The sequence below is a fragment of the Phodopus roborovskii genome, unplaced genomic scaffold, assembly GCF_943737965.1.
Source record: "Phodopus roborovskii unplaced genomic scaffold, PHOROB, whole genome shotgun sequence".
NCBI classification, from domain to species: Eukaryota; Metazoa; Chordata; class Mammalia; order Rodentia; family Cricetidae; genus Phodopus; species Phodopus roborovskii.
The window spans coordinates 20,768,450-20,779,406 of NW_026126461.1; the positions used below are offsets into that span (position 1 = coordinate 20,768,450).

General features: G+C 41.7%; 1 protein-coding gene across 2 annotated transcripts; it reads right to left on the reverse strand.

The window, feature by feature from the left end:
- Positions 1–1,395: 1,395 nt before the first annotated feature.
- Tyms (thymidylate synthetase) lies at positions 1,396–9,571 on the reverse strand. 2 transcript variants are annotated; one of them, XM_051190930.1, is made up of 7 exons: positions 9,385–9,571; positions 7,908–7,981; positions 5,724–5,898; positions 4,546–4,647; positions 3,480–3,655; positions 2,416–2,487; positions 1,396–1,634 (listed from the first exon to the last, which is right to left on the reverse strand). In XM_051190930.1, exons 1-7 carry the CDS (start codon positions 9,569–9,571, stop codon positions 1,497–1,499), a joined length of 924 nt encoding a protein of 307 aa, XP_051046887.1. In that variant the 3' UTR covers positions 1,396–1,496. The 2 variants fall into 2 exon arrangements, with proteins under 2 accessions (XP_051046887.1, XP_051046888.1); XM_051190931.1 differs by lacking the exon at positions 9,385–9,571 and adding an exon at positions 8,905–8,976 and having other exon boundaries at positions 1,397–1,634.
- Between the last annotated feature and the right edge of the window lie 1,386 nt (positions 9,572–10,957).

The window sequence follows — 10,957 nt, forward strand, 5'->3', positions numbered from 1 at the left end:
ACAGGTCATAAGACTAACTGCTCTTTTTGCTTTCCTATTTAAATTTGCCTACTCAGTTCAAAAAGATAACTAGGACAACTGCAAGACATATGTTAAAAATCAGACCCTGACTACATTGAGGCAGAATACATGTAATCTTTTGGGCTTTGCACCTTTACAAGCCTGGACTGAGGTGACTAGATGCTGTATCTTGCACGCACTCTCAGGTGCAGACCTGGCCCCAATCATTCAAGGTGCCAGATATATAAAGCATCTTATTAAATTTATTCATTTCACTGTAGTGGTTTTAAACAAAATATCCTTAAAAGGGGGCAGTACTATTATGTGTGGCTTTGTTAGAGTAGGTGTACTTTTGGAGAAAGTGTGTCACTGTGTTTGTGTGTACGTGTGCTTGGAGAACTCCTATGCTCAAACTATTCCCAGTGTCACACTACTCTCAGCTACTTCGACAACACCATGTCTACTTGCATTCTGCCATGTCTCACCATGACAATGTACTGAACCTGTGAACTATAAACAAGCCACTCCAATTAAATGTTTTCCTTTTATAAGAGTTGCCATGGTCATGGTGTCTCTTCACAACAATAGAAACCCCAACTAAAACAGTCATGGTGAACCTCTGAGCAATTGCAGACCCTTAACAATCTTAAGTGACCATTATATTCTCATATAAAATATAACTATACTTAAGTACAATAGGAGAAAAGAGTTTAGTCTACTTTACTAAATATAATTTAACTATCAGGCCTAGGCAAGGCCTAGGTAGAGTAAGACCCTACCATACAAACAAAACAAAAAACAAAACAAAACAAAAATAGGGCTGAGGATGTGTGTGGCTACCTTGGTACAGTACTTGCCTAGCATACACGAAATTCTGGGTTAAATATTCAATACATGCCTACAATCCCAGCAACTAGGAGATAAGTCAGGAGGGTGAGGAATAAAGTCACCCTTATCTACAGAGTAAGTTTGAGGTCAGCCTGTGATACGTAAGACCCTGTCTCAACAAGAAGCTAATGAAACCTTAGGGTTTTTAGGTCAATCTGTTCTAGTCAGAAACTTGAGCCTGTCACCATTTCTAACCAAACTCTCTCAAACTGTGCTCTGACCTATATACATGCACACACTAACAAACACTAATTTGAAAATTTTTAACTTACAAATTCAAAACAATTCTTTATTACAACAGCATATAAAACATTTAGAAGTAAACATTGTAACATACTTCAAGTTTAGAGGAATAACATGTGCATCTCTGCAGCCATCTTCATATAAATGCCTGGTTGTTTTTGCTGAGTATATGATCTCAGCTTTTTTATGTACCTCAGTAATACTAAAGGAAAGGCAGTGATGCTTTATACATTGATGTTAGCTACAGATATAGCACAGTCAGAGTTTTGTTTTACTTTATTTTCCTTTAGAGAAAAACTTTTTACCCTGGGCATCAGGCTTGAAACCTGAAGTCTGATGGTATTCACAACATCTTTGAAAGAGCTCTAAACAGCCATTTCCATTTTAATAGTTGGATGTGGATTATAACCTTCAATCTGAAAGTCTTCAACTTTGAAATCATCAATTGTCTCAACTTTTCGAAGGATTTTGAGCTTTGGGAAAGGTCTTGGTTGTCGCTGAAGCTAAAAACAAAAATCATGGTATTATTTTACATTCGTTCCCACAGTATTTTATCACAATACCAACACAGTATTTTATCACAAAGTACTATTTTACAGGAGTGCAATACTGTACTGTCTTTTCTTTCTACAACACTGGGGACTGCACCTAGGGCCTTATGAGAGTTACATAGGTAATCTGCCATTAAGTTATAGCCCAGCTCTTTGTTTACTTTTTATTCTAAGACAGAGTCTTGGTCAGTCATCTAGGCTTATGCTGAACTCTTTCTGTAGCCCAGGCAATCCTTGAACTTGGAATGCTCCTGCTCCTGTCTCTTAAGTAGCTGTGATTACAGGCTGAAGCCACCAGATAACTCTTGACAAATATATTGAACATAGGGACACAGTTTACTTTTCTGGGTCTAATTTTTTTTCCCCTCAATGTTCACTACACATGGACACTCATATTCTTATTACCATTTCATTTGTTGGCTGTTGTACTATAAGAATTTGAAAGGAATTTAAAAGGACAGGCTTTTTAAAGTTCAATCCTAAGTACTGTACTTAAGTATAAAACTAATGCCAACTGGCTCTTCTGTTAGTACTGGTAAGTTACTTAATACCTTAACATGTTCTGTGCTTATGGCCACCTGCTTATCTCCCTTATTAAAAGCCCTGCCTTTGGAGCACTTCAATAAGAGACAGCATCAACCAGAGTGCCTGTGATATAAAGGATGCCCTGCCATCTAATCTTTTGTCAAGAGAAGACACCAAGCTCAAAAGAAATAACAGGTATATTTCTTACCTGAATTTTCAGTGGCTCAATATGATTCAGATAAATATGTGCATCTCCCAAAGTATGGACAAAATCACCTGGCTAAAAATGTACCAAAAGAGAGAACACAGTCAGTATTTTAATTTACACTCTTTTAAAAAATACATTTTAAAACAGATTAGTGTCTGTTGATGCGGCTCCATAGGTAGACACTTGCCACCAATCCTGACAACCTGAGCTCAATCTCTGGGACCCACATGGAGAAAGAGAAATGACTCATGCCAATTTTTCTCTGTGAAACATGTGGGCCACCCATGCATACATACACAATAAAACAGTTTTATATGGTATGCAGATAGTTTAAAGCTTTTCAAAAAAGTAATTTTACCAGTGTTGTTTTTGAGCAAAGCTAATTTTTTTAGGTTTTTAGGTTGTGCATGATGGCTTACACACATAATCCCAGCACCTAGAAGGTTGAGAGAGTAGTGCCTAAGTGAAATGGACTAAAGTCTTATGTAATAGTCAATGTTATTCAGAGCATTAGACAGTTCATACTCTGAGGGTTAAAAGTCATGTGAATAAAGTCTACAATCACAAAGACCAGCAACACATGGAAAAAAATGTCTTTCCATAGAGTCATATGAAGAACAACAGCTGAAGTAAACTCACTCCTATCTGATACACATGGGAGGAACATAAAAATACATTTCAAGAAAAATACTATGTACTAAAGGAAGATGAAGTCATAAGACTCTTGTTTTCTTGGGGTTTTCTCACAACCACTCACAATTCTCAAGACTCCATTCTTAGACTATGTTCTGACATTGAGACAGGAGGATTGCTGTATATTCAAGGCTAGTCTGTACTAGAGAATAATACCATGTCTCCAAAAAAGAAAAAAAAAAAAAAGTTCAAGCAGCCTATAGGAATGTTAGTTTCCATAGGCAACAAGGTAGTTCCAAGGAGGGTTACAAGGTGAGCCAGTACATGTCTTATTTATATGCATAAATTTTTAATACTAATGAGACTGAATTCCCCACTACTAGTTTAGTACATTACTCTGGCTATAACCATGCCTTCTGAAAGCAGCTCACCTTCAGGCCCGTGATGTGTGCAATCATGTAGGTAAGGAGGGCATAGCTGGCAATGTTGAAGGGCACACCCAAACCCATATCTCCTGACCTCTGGTAAAGTTGGCAAGACAGTTCCCCATTTACCACATAGAATTGACAGAGTGCATGGCAAGGAGGCAGTGCCATCAGGGGAAGATCTGAGGAGTCAATGTGGGAAACAAGGAGGGGATTAGAGAACATAGCTACGAAAAAGGTAAAATAGAAAACAAGCCAACCATGAAAATAAGTTATTAAGTTATAGACACCCACAACTCACACCTTTTCACTATGTCAAAGTCAGACCATTTTCCCAACCCTGCAGCTGAGGTACTACAAGCTTGTCCATTAGCATAAGGTATCTGCAAGTATGCATTCATGCTGAAGCAATGCTCTTTCATCTGAGCTAAAATTAAGGATTTGGTGCTGTTGATGGCACTTAATAAAAGGTAAACTATTTAATTTGCAAAGGCCATAGGAAACTTGCATCTGAGGCACATCTTTCTGTTTTAAGTCTCTATTAGAAATACGAAATGGCCAGATGGTGGTGGCACACAACTTTAATCCCAGCACTCAGGAGGCAGAGACAGGCGGATCTATGCAAGTTTGAGACCAGCCTGGTCTACAGAGCAAGTTCTAGGACAGGCTCTAAAGCCACAGAGAAACCCTGTCTTTAAAAATCAAAACAACAACAACAAAAAACCCAAAATGTCATTTCCTGGGTACTCACTATACCCTGGTAGAGTTTAATTTTATAATGTAGTTTCAAGTTAATACTTGAAACTTCATGTACTCCAAATTAAAAAAATTAAAAACATAGGTGTATTTTTATAGGCAATTTAATGCTCCTTTAATATAAATGCATAAATAGGTTCATGTGGGTCTAATGAAGGTGGTAACAGAGCAAAGTGTGAGTGAGTTGCTCAAGGATGCACTATCTAGAGGATGCACATGACTAGAGACAGTTCCAGTGCTGTGCCTCAGGCCACCTTGCTTCCCTTTGGCTAAGTGGCTAGTTTATCTAAAGGAAGATGACTGGGATGCTGTCCACCTTTTGGGTTCCAGGCACACATGATGATTCTTCTGTCATCAGGGTTGGTTTTGATGGTGTCAATCACTTTTTGCAGCTGGTCTACTCCTTGACCCGAGTAATCTGTAGAATTGTCAGGAGAGGATATACACACTTAAGTCACATCAGTCACAGCCTCTCAGCTGATGATCCTGACTGCATTCAGTCAGTGCTCCTCCCTGATCCATGGTTCAAAGATACTCAGATCTTGCAGGACTATGGAACTACAACAAAATCTAAGTTGTTTTCTACATAATTCTTTTAAATTCTTAGTCTGTTTCAATGTCACTTCCTCCCATTAATATTACCCGTTGCTAACTGCTTTTTTGGATATGCTTTGAATGTGTCCCTCCAGGGTGCATAAATGCAATTCTTTTTTGGGGGGTAGAAATTTAACTAAATTACATAGCCTTTAAGAAGTGATTAGGTTTAGAAAGTCATTAGGATGGAGTTCCATGATTGAATCCTAGTGGTTTCATAAGAAACCAAAGGAGACATACTTTTCATCTTTCATCATCTAACACAGTGTCCTCTTGGAGTTCTGAAGACTACCATCAAAATGTAGGCATCTGAACCACTGGCACTGATATCTAACACAGCTTCCTAAACTATGAGTTTGTGAGCTGTGGAAAAATAAACATGCAACATACAAACACTAATTCAAAATCAAATGCATCAAGAACCAGAGATGGCTCTGACAGAGTTGCCCTGTATTCATACTGGCACTTCACTGCAGCCATGGTTCTGAATACACATACATGATTTGCACTCTACAATAATGTGAAGCACCAACAAATATTCCTGAAACACTTTAGGTCTGATTTAAGACAAGTGATTATAAACTGTGATATTTTATTGTACAGTTTGCTGCTTTTCTAGAATCATAATTATGAGAGTTATTTCCTGACTCTCATTCCTTGGCATGTATATTCAAATTGGTACATTTTTATTTTTGTTGGGAGTGGTGCGTGAATGTGTGTGAGGCGTGAGTAGGAGTGCATGTGTCAGTGAGATTTTGTTGTAGTTTCTCCACCATAACCCAGCACAGCTTCTCACAAAGTTACTTATCAACTCCCATGATGTGGATTTATACCCCATACTCTAAAATGGATCTTTGATGATAAATACCCAGAAAACCCGAGGCATTACTATCTCCTCACCTGAATCCATATCTTTGTAGTCTGCTCCAAAATGTCTCCACTGGAAACCATAAACTGGGCCCAGGTCTCCTTCCTGTCGTGCAGAGAATCCCAGGCTGTCCAAAAAATCTCGAGACCCATTGGCATCCCATATTCTCACTCCCTTGGAGGACAGTTCTTTAGCATTTGTGGAGCCCTGGAAAAAATGAGAGTAGAACAGACATAAATGAGGATTCAGAGCCATTCATCTATCCATGGCATACTATCCATGTGCAGCCTATCTTTAAGTCGTGGCCAGTGCTCTGAGGGATTATAGGATGAACTTACTCCTTATTAGAAATTTCCTCAAGGTATTTCTTCTATTCCCTTCAACTTTTAAAAAATCTTTGTGTATGTATATGTATATATGTATGTTTAAGCATGCCATGGTGGTGCCTGTATGGAGGAGCTAGCGAGCTAGCTCGTGAGCTTCCAATAGATTCTCAGCTCCATCTCCCATAGAAGTACTTGGATTAGATGGCACTACCAAATAGGGTTTTTCTTTTCTTTTCTTTTCTTTTTTTTTTTTTTTTTTTTTTTTTTTTTTTTTTTTTTGGCTTTTCAAGACAGGGTTTCTCTGTCTAACATTCCTGGCTGTCATGAAACTTACTTTGTAGACTAGGCTGTCCTGGAACTCACTGAGCTCTGCCTGCCTCTGCCACCCAAGTGCTAAGGTTAAAGTTGTGGGCCACCACCACATGTGCCTAATAGGGCTTTTCAAATGAGGATTCCAAGGATCCAAACTCAGGCTGTCAGATTTATGTGGCCGAGTGCTTTTTTCCACTGAGCCATCTCACCAGCTAAGTCCCTCCAAGTTCCTAAAACATTCCCATCTAATTTGACTGGTTTGAGTTGCTTAATCAAATATGTTCCATGTCTAAGTGTAATACTCCATGTGGACTTGTTTAATGTTCCATGTGCAATCTGTTCATGTGCCATATCTTTGGCTAAAGGATTTCTAGTGATAATCAGTAGCTAGCTTTTTTATGTGCCTGGGTACCCCAGCCCATGCAAACCAGAGAAGATACTGGCTGTTCTACTCTATTATTTTCTACCTATTCCCTTGAGACAGGGTCCCTGAGTAAAGCTAGAACTTGTTTGCGCTAGACTAGTGGCCAGCAATCATCATAGATCCTCCTGTGTCCACCTTCCCTTTATAGCACTGAGGTTACAGACATATGCAATTAGACTCAGCAATGCTTTTTTGTTTATTTTTATTTTATGTGTTTGGAAGTTTTGCCTATATGTGTGTGCACCATGTGCATGCAGTACCCAAGGAGAGTAGAAGAGGGAGGGGGACATTTTGAACTGGAGCTACAGATGGCTAGCCATTAAATGGGCAAAATGGGTGCTAGGAACTATGTCCCAACTCCCCACTCCAACAACAAGAGCAACAAATGCTCTTAACCCCGGAGCCAGCTCTCTATTCCCATACCCAGAATATTTATGTGACAGCTGGGGAGGGGTTGAACTCAGGTCCTCATGCTTGTACAACAAGCCCTCTTTACTTACTGAGCCATTATCCCAAGCACTCTGAACTTGGAGTATGGCCCAGAACTCATCTTGTTTCCTGGAGTCTTCTCAACCAGCACTGGACAGAACCTCACCTTTTCTGGGCCACGACACAGAGGAGGAACTTGTGTCTACTACCATCTGTCATTACAGCATTCCAATAAAAACAAGGTACCTACTTAACACGTTAGTATCTATCAATCAGCAATGAATATATGCTGAGTACCTACTGCGTGGCTAGCTATATTGTAATCCAATAGATTTTTCTGCCTTTGGGGAACTCACAGGATATTATACTTATTTATCTCCCATCCAGAAGAGGGAAAAGTTGATTAATAGGTCAGCTGATGAGTCCTTATGAAGAGAAACAAGAGGTAACTAGAAGGTCAAGGCTGTCTGGAAGGAGGGGAAAGAACCATACTCCACATAGAAGGAAATGGTACTAGATAATGGGAATAACAAGTGTCAGAAGCCTGGGCAGGATTATCCTAATGTGCTCAGATTGGTGAAGAAAGGAGGAAGGATGGGCGAGAGAAAAGCATCTAAAGCCAGAGATAGAAAATGAGCCAGTGGGAACAGGTAACAGCTGCAAGCTTGATGTCTAATGCTTGAGTTGTGGAGACAGGCAGCTTCCAACAGCAACACCATCCTTACCTTAATAAACCACAGCAACTCCTCCAAAACTCCCTTCCAGAACACTCGTTTGGTTGTGAGCAGAGGAAATTCATCTGAAAAAAGTTTGTAACAGTTAAAATGTGGTAAAATACTGCAAGCCATCATCTGGCTTTCTCTGTGGAGAGAAACTGCCTGGTACATAAAATACTGGAGAGCTTTAGGAAAACTAGCTACATGTAAGTGAGTGAAACCACAGTTCTTCATTGACACCGGGGTACCCATATGGCAAAGAGAAAGAGCCCCCACTCACTCCTGAGCCACTGTGAATGCTGTCACTGTTGTGGAATGACAACACCCAAAATGTAGCCTAAGATACAACCTAAAAGATCCCATACCCAACTCTACCATGCTCCAGGCAGAGATGATATCACACTGGTTAAAACCTGAAAAACAGTTTTAATATATTTGGTAAGCAACCTGACTTAGTTTGTACCTCGGAATGGCCACCATGGAACCCAAAGGCAATACAGAAAGAAGAGAGACAAAGGGGCGGAGTGGCGATGGACAAGGTAATGAGGAAAGGCTCTGGCTATGGTTGCAGCCTGAGTATGTTTCCTAAGACAGAAATATTTACATCCTTAACATCTACACGGGAAAGCTGAACGAAGACTTGTCTACAGTATAAGCAGAGTAAGTAGCCTAAACTTGGGTATGTGGCTCATCAGAGTTCACTGTCTCAGGAGGCTACGCACACTGGATTAATCTGTGCAGTAGCTGCTGTAGTTCCCAGCTCCAAAACATGTTGGAGACTAAGTATACTTCATTTAAAGCTACTCTCTAACCCAGTGTCAGACTGCTCTTCATCCTAAAGGCCATCTTAACCCAGCCATCCCCAACACCTAGAAGTCCTGTCCCCTACCAAGTTTCTGTGCTTGATTCCTGATGCCCACCATCCCCCCCAAAGAGCATTTCTTCCCTGGGGCAACACTGTAGGCTTACACAGCGTTTCTTCCCAGGGGCTACTCTGAAGACTTACACATCCTCTCGGTTCCTCTTTAAAAGCAAAGGCTGTTGGGGGAAACCCCGGTTTCCCCCTCCAGCATTGGTTCACCCTTTCCCACACCTCTTTAGCACCGCCCAAGCCATTTTCGCTCCAATTTTAAAGACAGTTGTAAAGGCGGACAGGAGATAAGGTAGAAGGAAGAGGCGGAGCAAACGCAGGGATCTCGGGGCAAGGTTTGGACAAGCCCTGAGAGGTTTTCCTCTACTCTGTCCTTCGGGAGCTGGCTCCGGGAGAGGCGGCCTAACCCTGTTTAAGGACAAGTGGCCTTTGGGAGCTTGCTTACCTGCAGTAGCTACCACCTATAGGCTCTAGGGCGGCAACGCCAAGCTTAGGACTGACTCTTAGAGCTGGGGTTAGAAGTAACCGTGGCCCCCAGCCCCGCACTTCAGCGCGCCCAGCCCGCCGGACGTCCTCCCGCAGTCCCTCCCCTTAGTAGGGATCAGCCACGGTCACCTCTCAGGCTGTATCGCGCCTGCATGCCAAACACCGACAAGGTGCCAGTGCCTGTACGGTCCTCCTTCTTGAAACCGCTGCGCATAATGTGCTCCACCTGCTCCAGGTACTGCAGCTCCCCATGCCGCGGTGCCTCTGCGCCCTGCTTCTGTGCGGCGGAGTGCAGTTCGGAGCCGATGACTGGCATAGCGGAGAGTAAGCAGCGATGTGGTGGGCGCCAAAACCGGGACCTTCCGCGCGCGCGCGCGCTCTTTTCCCCTACATTTGGCGCGCCCCGCCTCTTCCTGTTGGGAAGCTTCTGGCTAGCCGTAATTGTCGGACCAGGAACTAACCCTGAATTCCTGGAGCGTGCATGGTAAAACACCCGCCAGAGTTCCCAAAACTCTTGATTTACTCTATTTTTGCATTAAACGTCTATAAGATCAAGGCGTGGTGACGCACGCCAGTAATTCCAGCTCGTGGTAGGTCGACTATCAGGAATTTAAGGGCAATCCTTTACTTCATAGCAAGTTCATACCCCAGCTCAAGAAGAGCCTTTGCTTTACACTGAAACACACCCATCTCCTGCCTCTTGATTCACTGACCATTTAGGATTTCGTTTTCCAAGCCAGAGAAGGGATTGGTTCCTTGTTCTTACAAATGTAAAACGAAACCCTGTTATTTGAATTCTGTTGTTTACATCTAAAAGGACAGGGCCACAGCATGACTATGTTCCCCATGCTGAAGGCTATCAGCTGGAAGAAGTGGAAGATAAACATTGTAAAATTAATGCCTTTCAAGCATTCTTTAAAGTGTGTACATTTAGTATACGTGGTGTGTGTGTGTGGGGGGGGATTCTGCTTACACACTAGAGGTATGGGAATGACTCATGTCATCAAGCTTGGTGGCAAGCTCCTTACGACGAAGACATCGCTACCACTCAGCTCAAGTTTTGTAATTGTAATGCCATATTTTTTCAGTTTTAAGGGAAGGTTTATAAGGTAAACATTGATGGGTAGAACCATTTGATGAGTTTAAAATATGCCAATGCACCTTTTTTATATGCAACAAGATGTCTCTATCTACCACTTTATTACCCAATAAACTTTTTAAATTTTGGTTATGTCTGGGGATACGAAGGATTGGGGCTTTACTGAAACTTACAAAACATATCAACTTTTTCTTCCTCTGAGAATTGAACCCAAGACTTCCCACATGTTCACACCAATACTGACTGATAAACTCACCCCAAACCTGTATTTTTTTTGGTTTTTTTCCTACAGCTCATGTTTGTCATTGTTGCATATGGTATGAGTTGGATAAGAATCCACCTCCCCCCCCCCCCAAAAAAAAGACCTATGTGTTAAAAAGGCTTGCCCACCAGTCTGTGGTGTTTAGTGACTGTTAGAATCAGGAATTGTACTAGCTTGCCTCTTTCAGCCTGAAGCATACTCCCACTAGCATGGAGTCAAATATTTATCCAGCCCAGGGACCCTACATCACTGCTCCATGTGCATCGTCTGTGTAAGGCTCTGGACTGATGGGCACAGTTGTGATTCCAGGGGACCCAGGTTCAATTTCCAGTACCTACCCA